General features: G+C 43.6%; 1 protein-coding gene across 3 annotated transcripts in view; it reads left to right on the top strand.

The window, feature by feature from the left end:
• The window catches only part of LOC139417399 (copine-8-like), a 214,340-nt gene that overhangs the window by 186,145 nt on the left and 5,247 nt on the right, over positions 1-22,948 (top strand). For all 3 annotated transcript variants that reach the window (XM_071166673.1, XM_071166672.1, XM_071166671.1), the window contains 4 exons: positions 6,340-6,386; positions 6,549-6,730; positions 13,020-13,147; positions 14,587-14,689. In XM_071166673.1, the coding sequence (XP_071022774.1) occupies positions 6,340-6,386; positions 6,549-6,730; positions 13,020-13,147; positions 14,587-14,689 (460 nt within the window). The remainder of the gene's footprint in view (positions 1-6,339; positions 6,387-6,548; positions 6,731-13,019; positions 13,148-14,586; positions 14,690-22,948) is intronic.

The following is a 22,948-nucleotide window of genomic DNA, read 5'->3' as shown; positions in this document are numbered from 1 at the left end:
ATGTTTAGTAGTAACTCTTCCTCCCATTAATTAACACTACTTTGTTTACCATCGGGTCGTGTTCGTCAACTCTCTCTCTCTCTCTCTCTCTCTCTCTCTCTCTCTCTCTCTGTCTGTCTGTCTGTCTGTCTGTCTGTCTGTCTGTCTGTCTGTCTGTCTGTCTGTCTGTCTGTCTGTCTGTCTGTCTGTCTGTCTGTCTGTCTGTCTGTCTGTCTGTCTGTCTGTCTGTCTCTCTCTCTCTCTCTCTCTCTCTCTCTCTCTCTCACTCTCTCTCTTTATCTTTCTCTCTCTGTCTCTCTGTCTCTCTCTCTCTCTCTCTCTCTCTCTGCTTGTTATTGTGCCTAACAAACCCATCAGGGAAATTACTGTCTTTACTCTGTCTTGTCTCTCAGCTCTCCAAGTTTATTCATTGACTTGCAACTTGTGTGTCTGGAAGGGATATAAGGATTTTTTCCCAGTATAAGGATAATGTCCAGTCTGGTCTGACCAGAGGTCAGAGAGTTAAAAAAAAAAAAATAGAACCCAGTTATTTGCCATGAACTCTACTGAGCTGCACACTCTAGGAGCTAATAGTTATTTACCATGAAGTCTACTGAGCTGCACACTCTAGGAGCTAATAGTTATTTACCATGAAGCCTACTGAGCTGCACACTCTAGGAGCTAATAGTTATTTCCCATGAAGCCTACTGAGCTGCACACTCTAGGAGCTAATAGTTATTTAGCATGAAGCTACTGAGCTGCACACTCTAGGAGCTAATAGTTATTTACATGAAGTCTACTGAGCTGCACACTCTAGGAGCTAATAGTTATTTAGCATGAAGCCTGAGCTGCACACTCTAGGAGCTAATAGTTATTTACATGAAGCCTACTGAGCTGCACACTCTAGGAGCTAATAGTTATTTAGCATGAAGTCATGCACACTCTAGGAGTTTACAGTTATTTACCATGAAGGAGCTAATAGTTATTTAGCATGAAGTCTACTGAGCTGCACACTCTAGGAGCAAATAGTGATTTACCATGAAGCCTACTGAGCTGCACACTCTAGGAGCTAATAGTTATTTACCATGAAGCCTACTGAGCTGCACACTCTAGGAGCTAATAGTTATTTAGCATGAAGTCTACTGAGCTGCACACTCTAGGAGCTAATAGTTATTTACCATGAAGTCTACTGAGCTGCACACTCTAGGAGCTAATAGTTATTTAGCATGAAGTCTACTGAGCTGCACACTCTAGGAGCTAATAGTTATTTACCATGAAGCCTACTGAGCTGCACACTCTAGGAGCTAATAGTTATTTACCATGAAGCCTACTGAGCTGCACACTCTAGGAGCTAATAGTTATTTACCATGAATCCTACTGAGCTGCACACTCTAGGAGTTTACAGTTATTTACCATGAAGCCTACTGAGAATAATATACAGTATTTCTGTCTACTTGTGTAATTTAACTTTTAACACCGTTTTATTTGTGTAGCTCCAGTTTATCGTATGGTTTAAGTATACAGTTGAAGTCGGAAGTTTACATACACTTAGGTTGGAGTCATTAATCTTTCTAGCGCAGGGGTTCCGCTAGCGGAACACCTCGACAATATTCCGCTGAAAAGGCAGCGCGCGAAATTCATTTATTTTTATTTTTAATATGTAACTTTCACACATTAACAAGTCCAATACAGCAAATTAAAGATTTTCCAGCCAAAGATAGGAGTCATAAAAAGCAGAAATATAGATACAAATTAATCACTTACCTTTGATGATCTTCATCAGATGACACTCATAGGACATCATGTTACACAATACATGTATGTTTTGTTCGATAATGTGCATATTTATATCCAAAAATCTCAGTTTACATTGGCGCCTTACATGCAGTAATGTTTTGATTCCAAAACATCCGGTGATTTTGCAGAAATACTAATAATAAACATTGATAAAAGATACTAGTGTTGTTCACAGAATTAAAGATAGACTTCTCCTTAATGCAACCGCTGTGTCAGATTTCAAAAAAACTTTACGGAAAAAGCATAATCTGTATCTCGTTGTGATCATAATCTGAGAACGGCGCTCAGAACCCAAAACAGCCAGAGGAATATCCGCCATTTTGGAATCAACAAAGTTAGAAACAACACCATAAATATTCACTTACCTTTGATGATCTTCATCAGAAGGCACTCCCAGAAATCCCAGTTTGACAATAAATGACTGATTTGTTCCATAAAGCTCCATCATTTATGTCCAAATAGCCACTTGTTGTTAGCGTGTTCAGCCCAGTAATCCATCTACATGAGGCGCGAGCATTTCATCCAGACAAGAACTCGAAAAGTTCCGTTACAGTCCTTTAGAAACATGTCCAACGATGTATGGAATAAATCGTTAGGATGTTTTTAACATAAAACATCAATAATGTTCCAACCAGAGAATTCCTTTGTCTTCAGAAAGGCACTGGAACGAGAGGTAACTCTGTCGGGAGGGCGCTTCATGAGACCAAGGCTCTCTGCCAGAGCACTGACTCAAAGAGGTCTCATGAGCCCCTCCTTTATAGTAGAATCCTCATTCAAGTTTCAAAAGATGGTTGACATCTAGTGGAAGCCCTAGGAAGTGCAACCTCATCCATATCTCAATGTGTATTTGGTAGGCCAGGCTTTGAAAAACTACAAACCTCAGATGTCCCACTTCCTGGTTGTATTTTTCTCAGGTTTCGCCTGCCATATGAGTTCTGCTATACTCACAGACATCATTCAAATAGTTTTAGAAACTTCTGAGTGTTTTCTATCCAATACTAATAATAATATGCAAATATTAGCATCTGGGACAGAGTAGGAGGCAGTTCACTCTGGGAATGCTATTCATCCAAAAGTGAAAATGCTGCCCCATAAAACTCGTTTTTTAACCATTCCACAAATTTCTTGTTAACAAACTATAGTTTTGGCAAGTCGGTTAGGACATCTACTTTGTGCATGACACAAGTCATTTTTCCAACAATTTGTTTACAGACAGATTATTTCACTTATAATTCACTGTATCACAATTCCAGTGGGTCAGAAGTTAATAAACACTAAGTTGACTGTGCCTTTAAACAGCTTGGAAAATTCCAGAAAAATATGTCATGGCATTAGAAACTTCTGATAGGCTAATTGACATCATTTGAGTCAATTGGAGGTGTACCTGTGGATGTATTTTATTGCCTACCTTCAAACTCAGTGTCTCTTTGCTTGACATCATGGGAAAATCAAAAGAAATCAGCCAAGACCTCAGAAAACAAACTGTAGACCTCCACAAGTCTGGTTCATCCTTGGGAGCAATTTCCAAATGCCTGAAGGTACCACGTTCATCTGTACAAACAATAGTACGCAAGTATAAACACCATGGGACCACGTAGCCGTCATATCGCTCAGGAAGGAGATGAACGTACTTTGGTGCAAAAAGTGCAAATCAATCCCAGAACAACAGCAAAGAACCTTGTGAAGATGGTGGAGGAAAAAGGTACAAAAGTATCTATATCCACAGTAAAACGAGTCCTATATCGACATAACCTGAAAGGCCGCTCAGCGAGAAAGAAGCCACTCCTCCAAAACCGCCATCAAAAAGCCAGACTACGGTTTGCAACTGCACATGGGGACAAAGATCGTACTTTTTGGAGAAATGTCCTCTGGTCTGATGAAAGAAAACAGAACTGTTTGGCCATAATGACCATCGTTGTGTTTGGAGGAAAAAGTGGGAGGCTTGCAAGCCGAAGAACACCATCCCAACGGTGAAGCACGGGGATGGCAGCATCATATTGTGGGGGTACATTGCAAATGGATCTTCCAAATGGACACTGACCCCAAGCACACTTCCAAAGTTGTGGCAAAATGTCTTAAGGACAACAAAGTTAAGGTATTTGAGTGGCCATCACAAAGCCCTGACCTCAATCCTATAGAAAATTTGTGGGCAGAACTGAAAAAGCGTGTGCGAGCAAGGAGGCCTACAAATCTGACTCAGTTACACCAGCTCTGTCAGGAGGAATGGGCCAAAATTCACCCAACTTATTGTGGGAAGCTTGTGGAAGGCTACCCAAAACATTTGACCCAAATTAAACAAATTAAAGACAATGCTGCCAAATACTAATTGAGTGTATGTAAACTTCTGACACACTGGGAATGTGATGAAATTAATAAAAGCTGAAATAAATCACTCTCTCTACTATTATTCTGACATTTCACATTCTTAAAATAAATTGGTTATCCTAACTGACCTAAGACAGGGCATTTTTTACTAGGATTAAATGTCAGGAATTGTGAATAACTGAGTTTAAATGTATTTGGCTTTGGTGTATGTAAACTTCCGACTTCAACTGACTGTACAAAACATTTTACGAACACCTGCTCTTTCCATGACAGACTGACCAGGTGAATCCAGGTGAAAACTATAATCCTTTGTTGATGTCACTTGTTTAATCCACTTCAATCAGTGTAGATGAAGGGGGGAAGACAGGTTGAAGAAGGATTTTTAAGCCTTGAGACAATTGAGACATGGATTATGTATGCGTGCCATTCAGAGGGTGAATAGGCAAGACAAAATATTTAAGTGTCTTTGAACAGGGCATGGTAGTAGGTGCCAGGCGCACCGGTTTGTATCAAGAACTCCAATGCTGCTGAGTTTTTCATGCTCAACAGTTTCCTGTGTGTATTAAGAATGGTCCACCACCCAAAGGACATCCAGCCAACTTGACACAACTGTGGGAAGCATTGGAGTCAACATGGACCAGCATCCCTGTGGAATGCTTTTGACACCTTGTAGAGTCAATGCCCCGACAAATTGAGGCTGTTCATGGGGAAAAAGGGGAGAGGGGTTTAGCTCAATATTAGAAAAGTGTTCCTAATGTTTGGTATACTCAGTGTATGTCAATGTTTGTAGTAATTGCTGTCCTGTCAGTCAAACACGTCTTATAAGTCTTAAAAGTGGTAAGGGTGCAGTCCAGCCAAGCGAAGCTAGCCATCCAGATGTGTGGCCATGCATGTAGTTGGACTGGCTTGCTGCCTAACTGGGCTTGGAAACCAGACTGGCTGCTTCTCTGCTGCTACTGTGAATTAATTTATCTCACGCTCCTGGGAGAAGGATAAAAAATAAAACATATATAAAATAAGTATGTTTTTTTTTTTGAGGCGCCGACTCGGTTGAACAGGAAAGCCGGCTTGGTCGGTTCGGTCGGTGCTTTTCTCCCAGGTGAGAGCTGAAGCAGAGAGCAGAGTGATGGCTTCTGGGTAATTGAGGTGGTCTCCTGGACAGATGGGGAGGATTATATCTTCAAGCCGAGCCACTAGGATGTAACTGTAACTTTGTAGGAGAGAGAGAGTTAGAGAGAGAGAGAGACCAATAATTCACAAAATGGGACAAACACCAACATGAGACTGCATGTAGAATTCTGCAAAAAATATCCTCTGTGTACAATGTAAAACACCACTGGGGCTCTGTTCACAATCACCAACAGACCCGACAGAGGCCCAGGACAGCAACACATTTAGACCCAACCAAATCATGAGTATAAAATGACTTGATACATTGGAAAGAATTAACCAAAAAACAGAGCAAACTAGAATACTATTTGGCCCTAAACAGAGAGTACACAGTGACAGAATACCTGACCACTGTGACTGGCCCAAAAGGAAGGAATGCTTTGACTATGTACAGACTCAGTGAGCATATCCTTGCTATTGAGAAAGGTATATCCTTGCTATTGAGAAAGGTTGCCATAGGCAGACCTGGCTCACAAGAGAAGACAGGCTATGTGCAAACTGCCCATAAAATGAGGTGGAAACTGAGCTGCACTTCCTAACCTCCTTCCCAATGTATGATCAATATTAGAGACACATATTTCCCTCATATTACACAGACCCACAAAGAGTTTGAAAACAAATCCAATTTTGAAATTTCCCCTTTTGTACCTTAACCATTTTCACATCGTTACAACACTGTATACATAATATGACATTTGAAATGTCTTTATTCTTTTGTGAGTGTAATGTTTACTGTTCATTTTTTGTTTATTTCACTTTTGTTTATTATCTATTTCACTTGCTTTGGAAAGAAAGGAGACAGAGAGAGAGAGAGAGAGAGAGAGAGAGAGAGAGAGAGAGAGAGAGAGAGAGAGAGAGAGAGAGAGAGAGAGAGAGAGAGAGAGAGAGAGAGAGAGAGAGAGAGAGAGAGAGAGAGAGAGAGAGAGAGAGAGAGAGAGAGAGAGAGAGAGAGAGAGAGAGAGAGAGAGAGAGAGAGAGAGAGAGACTCAACCCAACTATAAATTAAACACCAGGAGTTCTCTGTTACAATATCTAAAATCAATATTTTTCTCTGTTCTTCTCTTCCAGAACTCAGATTCACTTCACGGTGGCCATTGATTTCACAGCATCCAATGGTGAGGGCTGGTACTATTTTGATACATTATTTGTATTGTATTCTACAGCTCTATAAGCTGACTATCTCTTACTGTGAGGCTCTCAAGTCCAGCAGGCTGCTGTCTCTACTCAAGCTCTGAACTCTGAACCCTGCATTCTAACCCACCTGGGTTGCTCTCCAGGTAACCCGTCCCAGTCCACCTCCCTCCACTACATGAACCCGTACCAGATGAATGCATACGCCATGGCCCTGAAGGCTGTAGGAGAGATCATTCAGGACTATGACAGTGACAAGATGTTCCCTGCTCTGGGCTTCGGAGCCAAGCTGCCCCCCGATGGACATGTATCCCACGAGTTCCCCTTGGTAACTATCTATCATCGTCCTATGACTGCAGACGCGCACACACACACACATTACAGATTCTCACTGGGGCTGGTAGAGCTTGCAGAGTTTGGTGCTAAACTATGTATTATCTGATGTCCATTGAGTTCCCCTGGTAACTATACTGTACAGCCCCTGCCTGAAGGATGGATGGATCCTCACTGGTAACTATACTGTACAGCTCCTGCCTGCAGATGTAGCTATAGCTAGTTACTGTACAGCCCCTGCCTGCAGATGTAGCTATAGCTAGCTACTGTACAACCACTGCCTACAGATGTAGCTATAGCTAGCTACTGTACAACCACTGCCTACAGATGTAGCTATAGCTAGCTACTGTACAGCTCCTGCCTACAGATGTAGCTATAGCTAGCTACTGTACAACCACTGCCTACAGATGTAGCTATAGCTAGCTACTGTACAACCACTGCCTACAGATGTAGCTATAGCTAGCTACTGTACAACCACTGCCTACAGATGTAGCTATAGCTAGCTACTGTACAACCACTGCCTACAGATGTAGCTATAGCTAGCTACTGTACAACCACTGCCTACAGATGTAGCTATAGCTAGCTACTGTACAACCCCTGCCCGCAGATGTAGCTATAGCTATCTACCGTACAACCCCTGCCCGCAGATGTAGCTATAGCTATCTACTGTACAGCCCCTGCCTGCAGATGTAGCTATAGCTATCTACTGTACAACCCCTGCCCGCAGATGTAGCTATAGCTATCTACTGTACAGCCCCTGCCTGCAGATGTAGCTATAGCTATCTACTGTACAACCCCTGCCCGCAGATGTAGCTATAGCTATCTACTGTACAACCCCTGCCCGCAGATGTAGCTATAGCTAGTTACTGTACAGCCCCTTCCTGCAGATGTAGCTATAACTATCTACTGTACAACCCCTGCCCGCAGATGTAGCTATAGCTATCTACTGTACAGTACATCACTGAGGGTGTTAATAATGCTGTTAGTAATGACTCAAAGAAGCACACTTCAAACATTCAGCAGGTTTATTAATGTGGCTGGTTCTGACTGACTTCTTCTGGTGTTTATTAATGTGGCTGGCTCTGACTGACTTCTTCTGGTGTTTATTAATGTGGCTGGCTGTGACTGACTTCTCCTGGTGTTTATTAATGTGGCTGGCTCTGACTGACTTCTTCTGGTGTTTATTAATGTGGCTGGCTCTGACTGACTTCTTCTGGTGTTTATTAATGTGGCTGGCTCTGACTGACTTCTTCTGGTGTTTATTAATGTGGCTGGCTGTGACTGACTTCTCCTGGTGTTTATTAATGTGGCTGGCTCTGACTGACTTCTTCTGGTGTTTATTAATGTGGCTGGCTCTGACTGACTTCTTCTGGTGTTTATTAATGTGGCTGGCTCTGACTGACTTCTTCTGGTGTTTATTAATGTGGCTGGCTCTGACTGACTTCTTCTGGTGTTTATTAATGTGGCTGGCTGTGACTGACTTCTCCTGGTGTTTATTAATGTGGCTGGCTCTGACTGACTTCTCCTGGTGTTTATTAATGTGGCTGGCTCTGACTGACTTCTCCTGGTGTTTATTAATGTGGCGGGTTCTGACTGACTTCTTCTGGTGTTTATTAATGTGGCTGGCTCTGACTGACTTCTTCTGGTGTTTATTAATGTGGCTGGCTCTGACTGACTTCTTCTGGTGTTTATTAATGTGGCTGGCTCTGACTGACTTCTTGCACAGCATTTACAGTGCCTTGCGAAAGTATTCGGCCCCCTTGAACTTTGCAACCTTTTGCCACATTTCAGGCTTCAAACATAAAGATATAAAACTGTATTTTTTTGTGAAGAATCAACAACAAGTGGGATACAAATCATGAAGTGGAACGACATTTATTGGATATTTCAAACTTTTTTAACAAATCAAAAACTGAAAAATTGGGCGTGCAAAATTATTCAGCCCCCTTAAGTTAATACTTTGTAGCGCCACCTTTTGCTGCGATTACAGCTGTAAGTCGCTTGGGGTATGTCTCTATCAGTTTTGCACATCGAGAGACTGAAATGTTTTCCCATTCCTCCTTGCAAAACAGCTCGAGCTCAGTGAGGTTGGATGGAGAGCATTTGTGAACAGCAGTTTTCAGTTCTTTCCACAGATTCTCGATTGGATTCAGGTCTGGACTTGACTTGGCCATTCTAACACCTGGATATGTTTATTTTTGAACCATTCCATTGTAGATTTTGCTTTATGTTTTGGATCATTGTCTTGTTGGAAGACAAATCTCCGTCCCAGTCTCAGGTCTTTTGCAGACTCCATCAGGTTTTCTTCCAGAATGGTCCTGTATTTGGCTCCATCCATCTTCCCATCAATTTTAACCATCTTCCCTGTCCCTGCTGAAGAAAAGCAGGCCCAAACCATGATGCTGCCACCACCATGTTTGACAGTGGGGATGGTGTGTTCAGGGTGATGAGCTGTGTTGCTTTTACACCAAACATAACGTTTTGCATTGTTGCCAAAAAGTTCAATTTTGGTTTCATCTGACCAGAGCACCTTCTTCCACATGTTTGGTGTGTCTCCCAGGTGGCTTGTGGCAAACTTTAAACAACACTTTTTATGGATATCTTTTAGAAATGGCTTTCTTCTTGCCACTCTTCCATAAAGGCCAGATTTGTGCAATATACGACTGATTGTTGTCTTATGGACAGAGTCTCCCACCTCAGCTGTAGATCTCTGCAGTTCATCCAGAGTGATCATGGGCCTCTTGGCTGCATCTCTGATCAGTCTTCTCCTTGTATGAGCTGAAAGTTTATAGGGACGGCCAGGTCTTGGTAGATTTGCAGTGGTCTGATACTCCTTCCATTTCAATATTATTGCTTGCACAGTGCTCCTTGGGATGTTTAAAGCTTGGGAAATCTTTTTGTATCCAAATCCGGCTTTAAACTTCTTCACAACAGTATCTCGGACCTGCCTGGTGTGTTCCTTGTTCTTCATGATGCTCTCTGCGCTTTTAACGGACCTCTGAGACTATCACAGTGCAGGTGCATTTATACGGTGACTTGATTACACACAGGTGGATTGTATTTATCATCATTAGTCATTTAGGTCAACATTGGATCATTCAGAGATCCTCACTGAACTTCTGGAGAGAGCTTGCTGCACTGAAAGTAATGGGGCTGAATAATTTTGCACGCCCAATTTTTCAGTTTTTGATTTGTTAAAAAAGTTTGAAATATCCAATAAATGTCGTTCCACTTCATGATTGTGTCCCACTTGTTGTTGATTCTTCACAAAAAAATACAGTTGTATATCTTTATGTTTGAAGCCTGAAATGTGGCAAAAGGTCGCAAAGTTCAAGGGGGCCGAATACTTTCGCAAGGCACTGTACATACATATGATATACCTTTCCCAGTAGAGTTTCTATATATATATGTGTGTGTGTGTGTGTGTGTGTGTGTGTGTGTGTGTGTGTGTGTGTGTGTGTGTGTGTGTGTGTGTGCGTGCGTGCGTGCGTATGTGTTGTTTGTGTATTTCGCGTTGAATGTTCTGTAATCTTGGATATTTGTGTTTCTATGTGCATTAAGTGTGTGTGTATGTGTGTGTGTGTGTGTGTGTGTGTGTGTATGTGTGTGTGTGTGTGTGTGTGTGTGTGTGTGTGTGTGTGTGTGTGTGTGTGTGTGTGTGTGTGCGTGCGTGCGTGCGTGCGTGTGAGGAATTGAACATGTGTGTTCCTTTGACAGATATGAGCATGCATAAATTATACACGGGATTCATTTAAAACCTTTTATTGTGCAATTTGGCTTCTATAAGCCTGACGGATTCTTCAATCAATTAGACTTCCCTCAGCCAGTTAATGTGGATGGAAATGGGATACCTAGTCAGTTGCACAACTGAATCTATTCAAACCGAAACGTGTCATCGGCGTCTGGGGAGCAGTTGTTGTTGGGGGTTAACTGCCAGAGCAACAGATTTGTACCTTGTCGGCTAGGGTGTTAGATCCAGCAACCTTCCGGTTACTGGTCCTACTCTCCTACCCGCAAAGCTGGTTGGGGATGGTGTTGTACAATAAAACTAATGAGCAGGTCATCAACAGGGTCTCCACCGCCATAGCCCCGCAAAGTAAGGATACATTTATATATATATATATTTTTTTTTTAACCAAATATTTTGTGTAGACCTTACAGTGAAATGCTGAATACAACAGGTGTGTAGACCTTACAGTGAAATGCTGAATACAACAGGTGTAGTAGACCTTACAGTGAAATGCTGAATACAACAGGTGTGTAGACCTTACAGTGAAATGCTGAATACAACAGGTGTGTAGACCTTACAGTGAAATACTTACTTACAAGCCCTTAACCAACAATGCAGTTTTAAAAATTTACAAATATACGAATAAGATGTTCAGTAGTCTTATGGCTTGGAGTTAGAAGCTGTTTAGAAGCCTATTGGACCTAAACTTGGTGCTCCGGTTCCACTTACCTTGCGGTAGCAGAGAGAACAGGATATGACTAGGGTGGCTGGAGTCTTTGACCATTTTTAGGGTCTTCCTCTGACACCGCTTGGTATAGAGGTCCTGGATGTCAGGAAGCTTGGCTTAAGTGTTGTACTGGGCCGTACGCACTACCCTCTGTAGTGCCTGCGGTCGGAGGCCAAGCAGTTGCCATACCAGGCGGTGATGCAACCAGATGCAAAACATGCTCTTGATGGTGCAGCTGTAGAACCTTTTGAGGATCTGAAGACCCATGCCAAATCTTTTCAGTCTCCTGAGGGGGAATAGGTTTTGTTGTGCCCTCTTCACAGCTGTCTTGGTGTGCTTGGACCATGTTAGTTTGTTGGTGATGTGGACACCAAGGAACTTGAAGCTCTCAACCTTCTCCACTACAGACCCGTTGATGAGAGTGGGGGCCTGTTCGGTCCTCCTTTTCCTGTAGTCCACAATCATCTCCTTTGTCTTGATCATGTTGAGGGAGAGGTTGTTGTCCTGGCACCACACGACCAGGTCTCTGACCTCCACCCTATAGGCTGTCTCGTCGTTGTCGGTGATCAGGCCTATCACTGTTGTGTCATCGGCAAACTTAATGATGGTGTTGGAGTCGTGCCTGGCCGTGCAGTCATGGGTGAACAGGGAGTACAGGATGGCAGCACGCACCCCTGGGGAGCTCCAGTGTTGAGGATCAGTGTTAAAGATGTGTTGTTACCTACCCTCACCACCTGGGCATGGCCCGTCAGGAAGTCCAGGATCCAGTTACAGAGGGAGGTGTTTAGTCCCAGGGTCCTTAACCTAGTGATGAGCTTTGAGGGCACTATGGTGTTGAATGCGGCGCTGTAGTCAATGAATAGCATTCTCACATAGGCGTTCCTTTTGTCCAGGTGGGAAAGGGCAGTGTGGATCTGTTAGGGCGGTATGCAAATTGCAGTGACTCTAGGGTTTCTGGGATAATGGTGTTGATGTGAGCCATGACCAGCCTTTCAAAGCATTTCATGGCTACAGACATGAGTGCTACGTGTCGGTAGTCATTTAGGCAGGTTACCTTAGTGTTCTTGGGCACAGGGACTATGGTGGTCTGCTTCAAACATGTTGGTATTACAGATTCGGACAGGGAGAGGTTGAAAATGTCAGTGAAGGCACTTGCCAGTTGGTTAGCTCATGCTCGCGGTACACATCCTGAAAATCCGTCTGGCCCTGTGGCCTTGTGAATGTTGACCTGTTTAAAGGTCTTACTCACATCGGCTGCGGAGAGTGTGATCACACAGTCTTCCAGAACAGCTGGTGCCCTGGGCTGGCGTGGTTACACGTGGTCTGTGGTTATGTGGCCAATTCTCTAAAACGATGTTGGAGGCTGCTTATTGTAGAGAAATTAACATTATATTCTCTGGCAACAGCTTTGGTGAACATTCCTGCAATCAACTTGCCAATTGCGCACTCCTTCAAAACTTTAAACATCTGTGGGATTGTGTTGTGTGACAAAACTGCCTTTGCCCCCAACATAAGGTGCACCTGTGTATTTTTATTTGATTTATTTAACCTTTATTTAACTAGGCAAGTCAGTGTTGATCATGTAATGATGTAATAGTAATGACCATGTTGTTTAATCAGCTTCTTGCCACACCTTTCAGGTGGTTGGATTATATTGGCAAATGAGAAATGCTCACTAACAGGGATGTAAACAAATTTGTGCACAAAATGTGAGAGAAATGTGCTTTTTTTGTTCGTATGGAACTTTTCTGGGATCTTTTGTTTCAGTTCCCTTTACATGTTGCGTTTATAGTTCAGGTTACATGTTTTGTATTCACTCCATCACAGAATGGCAACATAGAGAACCCTTACTGCAACGGAATGGAGGGGATTCTAGAAGCATACCATCAGAGTCTAAAGACTGTACAACTCTACGGACCCACCAACTTCTCTCCGGTTGTCAACCACGTGGCAAAGTGAGTGTGACCGTGAGCCCCCGAGACAGACCGTACAGACGCTCTCCTATCAACTCATATAGCCTGATCCCAGATCTGTTTGTGCTGTACAGCTATCTCCTATAGCCAAAAAAAGGAATGATAAGACAGCATAAACAGATCTGGGACCAGGCTACATTTCAACCTTGGTTAGAAAATAAGTTGAAAGACAAACCTTCAGGAAACCTTCATCTCCACACTGATCCAGACAGACCACTAACAGACACTATCAGTGTTTTGGATGTGTGGTGATTTAATGAAAGGGGGGAAAAAAATAGAAGAAAAAAACTGTCGCCGCGGTAACAGATGTAACTTGTGGTCAAGTCCCAGAACAAATGAATAAGTGGTCACACGTTGTTTGTGTGTGTGTGTGTGTGTGTGCGTGTGCGTGTGCGTGTGCGTGTGCGTGTGCGTGTGCGTGTGTGTGTGTGTGTGTGTGTGTTTTTGCTTGATGTCCATTTAACTTCCCAAACAGCAGTTATCTCTCTTATGATGACACACACACACAAATTCAAGTGTCGACTCCAGACTCCAGAGAGCCAATCGTTTGACAGGCAAAATTAGAAAGTAGGAGAAAGGACTCAACAAACCCCAGAGGTCTGGCTGAAATGTCAATAACGTCCTTCGTTTTGGCATAATGAGCACTTGGATGTTGTCACTGTTGTCTTCTCTAGTTACAGTAATAAGATCAGGGTCCGTATGAAACGTCTCAGAGGAGCAGATCATAATGAATAAGATTACATGGACGGGCGGGATGAGGGCTGATCCTAGATCAGTCATTCTATTCTGAGAGGCTTAATGCATACAGCCCCTGGTCAGAGCCTACCTGGCAATCCATCAATAACAACAACAAACAAAACATATATATAACAGAAACAATACAGCAACTTGCATTGCTAAACACAGCAGTAAATTATTCATGTTATGGACAGCTAGGGATGGGTGGTGAAAACTAGGCCACGTACATACAGAATACTGCTGAGACTCTGGCTCATCACAGACAGGAGAGTTACAGTACACAGCAGGCTGTACTTAACATGTCTATATTTAAGCTCTGAGACTATGGCTCTCTGGTGACAGGAAGTTAGTAAAGAGATCGCCGTTTAATGTGTTGTTGTTTTTTCTCCCCCAGTCAAACAGCGCAGGGCAGGTAAAACTATACACAGTTCAGAGGCACACTATGGTGGATTCCCAGAATATGTTGATTCATTCTGAGCGTCTATGTCATAGACAGAGGATACACTAAAAACACAGGCAAATCTGCTCCCAAGTATTTCCACAAACAATAAAAAGACTTGATCGTAAACAAATGTAAGCTAGGTTTGAAATTATTACGTTTTATTCCAATATGAAATGTATTTGGGCTTCTTGCAGTTAATTTACAGTCTACAAATGCAGTCTCTGTTCTCTCTCTCTGCCAGATACGCAGCGGCCGTACAGGACGGCTCTCAGTACTTTGTCCTGCTCATCATCACAGACGGAGTCATATCAGACATGGCCCAGACCAAGGAGGCCATCGTCAATGTGAGTAGGCTGCTTGGATGTTCCTGCTACCCATAATCCTCCTCTGCCCTCTGTCTCCCTGTGTCTCTTTCTCTGTGTCTGTCTCTGTCTTTCTCTCCTTCTCCGCAGGGCTTTACGGCTGCTTTTAACTTCTCTGCTTTTAACGCGCCTTTTTTTACCTCAGCTAGCTCCAGGCCAAAATCAATGTCTGTTTTTCTGCTGCTTTGAACCATGCTCGTCAGAGCCACTATATTTCAGGATGTGGGCCTGTGTTTAGTTCTGTTGTTCAGATCTTCCTCTATTTTTCTTTGACCAAATGTAGGTTTCGTAAATATGAACATCACAGCACTGTTACTTTACATTAACTTCTGCTTGTGCCTTTCTGAAATGTCTGTTTGAAAAATCCACTTTGTGTCTCTCTGGCCGTGAGAAAACACTGAGAGGGTGTTTACTGGCCAGCTGTCCAATGGGCGAGCGGCGCGGCATTCTGACCTCTGATGACCTCTAACCTCTGACCTCACAGCAGACTGGGTTTAAAGGGAATTTGCGACTGTTAGTAAAACCATTAGAACAGCCACACCTTCCTTTTAAGATCTTGTCTGCTGCTCTATCTTACCTCGGCCTTCTGACCTGCCTCAGCCAAGACCTCTAACTCTAACCTGCCTCAGCCATCTACCTCTGACCTGCCTCAGCCATCTACCTCTAACCTGCCTCAGCCATCTACCTCTAACCTGCCTCAGCCAAGACATCTACCTCTGACCTGCCTCAGCCAAGACATCTACCTCTGACCTGCCTCAGCCATCTACCTCTAACCTGCCTCAGCCAAGACATCTACCTCTGACCTGCCTCAGCCAAGACATCTACCTCTGACCTGCCTCAGTCATCTACCTCTAACCTGTCTCAGCCAAGGCATCTACCTCAGACCTGCCTCAGCCATCTACCTCTGACCTGCCTCAGCCAAGACATCTACCTCTGACCTGCCTCAGTCATCTACCTCTAGCCTGTCTCAGCCAAGACATCTTCCTCTGACCTGCCTCAGCCATCTACATCTAGCCTGTCTCAGCCAATACATCTACCTCTGACCTGCCTCAGCCATCTACCTCTAACCTGCCTCAGCCATCTACCTCTAACCTGCCTCAGCCATCTACCTCTGACCTGCCTCAGCCATCTACCTCTAGCCTGTCTCAGCCAATACATCTACCTCTGACCTGCCTCAGCCATCTACATCTAACCTGTCTCAGTCATCTACATCTAACCTGTCTCAGCCATCTACATCTAACCTGTCTCAGCCATCTACATCTAACCTGTCTCAGCCAAGCCATCTACCTCTACCCAACCTCAGCTTCCTCAACCAAGCCTTCCAACCTGCTTCCTCTGTCTTGCTTTCTGTGACCTCTGACCTGCCTCAGTCATCTACCTCTAACCTGCCTCAGCCAAGACATCTACCTCTAACCTGCCTCAGCCATCTACCTAACCTGTCTCAGTCATCCTGCCTCAGCCAGCCATCTACATCTAACCTGAGCCAAGCCATCTACCTCTGACCTGCTTCTCACCTCTGACCTGCCTCAGTCATCTACCTCTAACCTGCCTCAGCCAAGACATCTGCCTCTACCTCTAACCTGCCTCAGCCTGACCTGCCTCAGCCAAGACATCTACCTCTGACCTGCCTCAGCCATCTACCTCTGACCTGCCTGCCTCAGTCATCTACCTCTAGCCTGTCTCAGCCAAGACATCTACCTCAGACCTGCCTCGGCCATCTACATCTAACCTGTCTCAGCCATCTACATCTAACCTGTCTCAGCCAAGACATCTACCTCTGACCTGCCTCAGCCATCTATCTCTAACCTGTCTCAGCCAAGGCATCTACCTCAGACCTGCCTCAGCCATCTACCTCTGACCTGCCTCAGCCAAGACATCTACCTCTGACCTGCCTCAGTCATCTACCTCTAGCCTGTCTCAGCCAAGACATCTTCCTCTGACCTGCCTCAGCCATCTATCTCTAACCTGTCTCAGCCAAGACATCTACCTCAGACCTGCCTCAGCCATCTACATCTAACCTGTCTCAGCCATCTACATCTAACCTGTCTCAGCCAAGACATCTACCTCTGACCTACCTCAGCCATCTATCTCTAACCTGCCTCAGCCAAGACATCTACCTCTAACCTGCCTCAGCCAATACATCTACCGCTAACCTGCCTCAGCCATCTACCTCTGACCTGCCTCAGCCATCTACATCTAGCCTGTCTCAGCCAATACATCTACCTCTGACCTGCCTCAGCCATCTACATCTAACCTGTCTCAGCCATCTACATCTAACCTGTCTCAGCCATCTACATCTAACCTGTCTCAGCCAAGCCATCTACCTCTACCCAACCTCAGCTTCCTCAACCAAGCCTTCCAACCTGCTTCCTCTGTCCTGCTTTCTGTGTCCTGCCAGCTGCTGCCACCTTTGCAGTACTGTCTGCCCTTTTACGTGGCTCTGGATAAAAGCTAAATGATTCCAATATAAATGTACCAGGCCAGCCTTTTGGCTAAATATTAGTTCCAACCCCTCTCTCTGATGTTCCATGGTTCTCTCCTTAACTCTCCTCTCAGGGCAGTGAATCATAAAGGAGGGGGCCTCCTGTTTTCCTCACATGTTAGAACAGAACAGTAGAATCACCTTTCTGTCAATCATTCCTTTTGGCCCACTCTATTACAGCATTCCATGGCTCTGTCCCAAATGGCACCATATGGGTCCTGATCAAAAGTAATGGACTACACACTACACCCTGGTCCAAAGTAGTGCACTACATCCCATAGGGTCCTGGTCCAAAATAGTGCACTACCCCCTATAGGGCCCTGGTCCAAAGTAGTGCACTACATCCTATAGGGCCCTGGTCAAAAGTAGTGCACTACATCCTATAGGGCCCTGGTTTTAAGTAGTGCACTACATCCTATAGGACCCTTGTCAAAAGTAGTGCACTACATAGGAAATAGGGTGTCATTTGGAATGTTGGCAGTTCGTACCCATGTCACGGGGGAGGTGGGAGGGAAACGGACTCACTGACTGATTTGTCATGCAGAGGACGGTTGAAATAAAACTTGACAATATTAGAAAGTTTTTTTTAAAGCTTCTGCAGACTGGAAAGTACTATTACAGCCGGGGACAGCTAGAGATCGACAGATTCCAAATTGCTGGGTTTGCAAGTATTTTTGCAGTCCAAAGATAGATAGTATTTAAACAGCTTGCAGAAGCAGGATCCCCTGGGTTAGAAGTAAAGTTACTAACAGTGTCGACTAAATAATGTACTTTTGGTGGTGATTGCAGTGGGGGCGCCGGGGGTGGTGGGGGTGGTGGGGGTGGTGGTAGGGGTGGTGGTGCTGGTAGTGAAGGTGGGGGTGGGTGGGGTTGGTGGGGGTGGGGGGGGTTGGTGGTGCTGGTAGTGATGGTGGGGGTGGTGGTGCTGGTAGTGATGGTGGGGGTGGTGGTGCTGGTAGTGATGGTGGTGGTGGGGGTGGTGGTGCTGGTAGTGATGGTGGGGGTGGTGGTGCTGGTAGTGATGGTAGGGTTGGTGGTGCTGGTAGTGATGGTGGGGGTGGTGGTGCTGGTAGTGATGGTGGGGGTGGTGAGGGTGGTGGGGGTGGGGAGAGGGTTGGTGGTGCTGGTAGTGATGGTGGGGGTGGTGGTGCGGTAGTGATGGTGGTGGGGGTGGTGGTGCTGGTAGTGATGGTGGGGGTGGTGGGGTTGGTGGGGGTGGGTGATGGTTGGAGGGGGGGGTTGATGGTGGGGGTGGTGGGGGGGGGTGATGGTGGGGGTGGAATGGTGTTTTGGAGGATAAAACATAGATTTATCCGTTATGTTGACATAGTGGGATGGAGACAGTTCAGATAAGCAGAGAGGAGTAAGAGGTGTTACTATAATAGATGTACAGTGTACAGTACAGGGCATGTTAGATACAGTAATTGCTAAGAGTTAATGCACATCAGGTTTTGCTTCGAAAGCCCTAGTTCATTATTAGCTGGTTTCAAGCACCTGCTGTTAGATCACCAACATATCTCATATAGGCCACTGTTCCAGCAATCATGAATAAGATTGAATGGAAATGTCTATGAAGGTGGCAGAGATAAAAGTGTTTCTACTAATTAATGTTTTGACCTACAGCACCAGTCAAACGTTTGGACACACCTACTCATTCAAGGGTTTTTCTTTATTTTTAAAACTATGAAATAACACATATGGAATCAAATTGTAACCAAAAAAAGTGTTCAACAAAGTAGCCACCCTTTGCCTTAACCATGCTGGTGTCGTGTCTTTGGTATCATTAAACTGAAGATTAATCTTTATCAAATGACTCTCTGTAATTATTATTATGCGATTAAACTGATTAATCATGTAACTTTAATTAACTAGGAAGTCGGGGCACCAAGGAAAATATTCAGATTACAAAGTTATAATTTTCCTAATATAACTTTTCAGATATTTTCATGTCTGATCAATAGTCTTCTGATGAATGAATTCTTCTTTACCTCACGTTAGTCACATTCCAAACGTCGTAAATTGTTGCTTATCTGCAGGAACCCAGTCTTCACTATGAGTCATCCATACATCAATTGTCTAAAATAATGTATTTATTAACTAACTAAACAATCACAGAAGTGCACACACAAACAATTATAACAATTGAAATGCTAATCCTTTGCACATGAACGCTCACTCATTTGGGAACAATTGAAATCAATATATATATTTACGCTCAGTGTGTCGTCGGGGTCTCTGTTGAAAAGTTTGTTTCTGTTGGAGTGTCCGTCCTCTCTCTCTCTCTGTCGTGGTTAGAATGGATAGTTCAGAGTGACATTCATTCATGTCGTTATAGAATAGATGTTTTGGCGGTTGTCGGTCTTCGCGTTCAATGATACCGAATTCCTAGCTGCAGACTAGTAATTAATATCAAAGACTTGTTCTTATTCTGTCGGTATCGATAGTCTAAGAGTTTAACCACGTGGTATGGTTAAAAGATTCAGCAATCTACTCAAACCTTGGCCCTCTCGTTATCGAGGTAAGCTGGTCTGCAACCTTTGTCCTCTCGTAATTGAGAGCAACATGGTCTGGTGATAGAAAACCCATGTGGGGTTTTATTCGGAACATCGAAAAGGGCTGTCTCATGACGCCTGGTCCTGTCTGTACCCCTGGGGGCGTGGGAATTGGGAATTTGGGGAATTGGAGTTTCCTTCATTAAACAGTCCAAAATCCCATTACACAATATCACAAACATTTCCATCCTCACTCATTCATTTTATACAACAATTAGATGTAAGCCTCATATCTGAGGATATTATATAAACAGCGTTATGGTAATGTGGCCGTATTGTCTCCCATGTGTTTCACAAAATTGTACCAAACGGACCAGTTCGTAGCTGGATTCTTCACAGATCTTTTTTACCTTCTCCAGAACAAAAATTTTGTTGGGACCTCAAGTTCTGTGAGGTGGAAGAAATTCCTTTGTTTTCTTCTATGAAAACTCTACTCTCTCTCTCTATACTGTGGCCATGAGATAATCAATCTAGGAATTTACGACCTCTCTCTGACCACAGCAGCCTGGGTGTAAGAGACAGGGAGAGGGGGATGGGGCTTGCTGTCCCTAAAGAGGGCAACGTCATGACACTGGTTAAGTGTGCCTTGAATTCTAAATGAATCACAGACAGTGTCATCAGCAAAACACACATCCTCCTCCATGCTTCACGGTGGGAACTACACATGCAGAGATCATCCGTTCACCTACTCTGCATCTCACAAAGACACGGCAGTTGGAACCAAAAATCTCAAATTTGGACTCATCAGACCAAAGGACAGATTTTCACCGGTCTAATGTCCATTGCTCGTGTTTCTCGGCCCAAGCAAGTTTATTATTATTATTGGAGTCCTTTAGTAGTGGTTTCTTTGCAGCAATTTGACCATGAAGGAGTGATTCTTCTCTAAACAGTTGATGTTGAGATCTGTCTGTTACTTGAACTCTGTGAAGCATTTATTTGGGTTGCAATCTGAGGTGCAGTTAACTCTAATGAACTTATCCTCTGCAGCAAAGGTAACTCTGGGTCTTCTTTTCCTGTGGCGGTCCTCATGAGAGCCAGTTTCATCATAGAGCTTGACGGTTTTTTCAACTGACCTTCAAGAAACTTTCAAAGTTCTTTAAATTCTCCGCATTGACTGACCTTCATGTCTGATGGTCAGTCAATGATGGACTGTCATTTCTCTTTGCTTATTTGAGCTGTTCTTGCCATAATATGGACTTGGTCTTTTACTAAATAGGGCTATCTTCTGTATACCACCCCTACCTTGTCACAAGACAACTGATTGGCTCAAACGCATTAACTAGGCACACCTGTTAATTGAAATGCATTTCAGGCAGTGGTGATTTTAGCATGTACATCTTGGTGGGGCAAACAAAAAAAGTGGGTTGCATGTCAGCAAAAGCCACTACACAACACAACAGTAAACAAGATATTAGTTGCACTCTAACGGTGACAAACGGTGCCCACAAACTGTACACTGGCTATCAGCAGAGCCTTGTCTGGCAGCGAAACAGTTCATTCAGCCTCATTTACTGCCTTTTGAAAAGACATGGCTGACTTGCTTAAACAAATGTGATTTCTACTGACAATTTAGAATTCAGAACATGGGCCGTTCTTACAGTGTTCTCCCTGTATACCAAGTCAGAACCATAGGACAAATAAAGGGGGAACATAAGCAGACATTGAACTCTCTTACAATATTCAATGATTACATTTCTCTTAAACAGGTTATAGGCTACATGTGCACCAGCAAGTCAGAACAGTAGGTGAAATTATGAGGGAAAAATAGACCAAATTATCAGGGTGAGGCATATGGCCTACTAACAGCTAACTACACAACATACACTTAGTAATACTTTCTTAGCTACAGTATACATATCTTCCTGGCATATTGCATCATTTATGCAGCAGCAAACAATACATTTTTGGACTCACCCTGTCATGCTGTGCTCACTTGAACAGGAAGGTGGCGTGGCAGTCCTTCGTGGGCAAATGTTGTCGTCAAAGTCTGGCTTTCTCTGGATTTATGGTGCTTTCAAGACAACTGGAAACTTTGAAAAAAAACAAGGTCGATCTAGAAAGAAGCCTGAGTTCCCGATTAACAATTCCGAGTTGGATGACCGTTGAAAATGTATATTTTCCCAGTTGGAGCTTTCAGAGTTTTTTCCCGGTTCCCAGTTGTCTAGAATTCACTGTAGTCAGATTTAGCAGTTCCGAGTTAAGTTGTTTTGAGCGCGGCACAAATCATGCTTCATGGCCAATGTTGAATTTTATAATTTTAAGAGACCCTTAAACCCCAGACTAGGGTTTAAGAGCCCACAGCCACTCCACTGAATAGCAGGCTAGTGACTGCTTTCCAATGCTTGCAGTTAGCCACGGATTCCTTCCAAACCACTCATTGTTGAATTTACGATTTCCAACTTGTTGTGTAACGTTTATGTCCAATGGCCGATGAGCACCGATACATTTGATCTGTAATTTATCTTCATTATTTATCTTCATATGACAAGCATAAAAAAGGATTTGCCAGTAGATTGTCAACTTGATTCATGATGATGACTGCTAGCTAAGATTTAGAAAGTATGATGTTGACATGATCAGTCCAATCAAAGCTACTGTACATATAACGTGATTTGACGTCATTTTATCTGTGACCAACGGCCTTGAGCCTTCTTGGATGGGCACGTCTGATGTAACTCTGGAACACTTGCATTTCGGAGCTGCCTTACTCAAGAAAGCAAAAAAGAGACCATGTTTGTATGTGGCTTTATTAACGCAAATATTTCAAATGTTTTACATTGGTTGCAAACTGATATGTGACACGTATTAATGCCAAAATAACATGCAAACAGGCAAACCTGCCCCACGTGCCCTGAATGACAGGTCGCCACTGATTCCAGGTGACTTCCTCATGAATGCCAAGAGTGTGCAAAGCTGTCATCAAGGCAAAGGATGGCTACTTTGAAGAATCTCAAATATAAAATGTATTTTGATTTGTTTAACACTTTTTTTTTGGTTACTACACGATTCCATGTGTTATTTCATAGTTTTGATGTCTTCACTATTATTCTACAATGTAGAACATAGTAAAAATAAACAAAAACCCTGGAATGAGTAGTTGTGTCCAAACTTTTGACTGGTACTGTATATGAAGTTAAATGTTATCCTCTTCTCTCTCCTTGTTCTGTGGAGATAAACATTGCATAGTGTAGAGACGAATATAGACAT

This window comes from Oncorhynchus clarkii, chromosome 9 (assembly GCF_045791955.1).
Source record: "Oncorhynchus clarkii lewisi isolate Uvic-CL-2024 chromosome 9, UVic_Ocla_1.0, whole genome shotgun sequence".
Lineage (NCBI taxonomy): Eukaryota > Metazoa > Chordata > Actinopteri > Salmoniformes > Salmonidae > Oncorhynchus > Oncorhynchus clarkii.
Note: the sequence above shows the minus strand (reverse complement) of the source record. Positions and strands in the feature narration are given on the sequence as shown.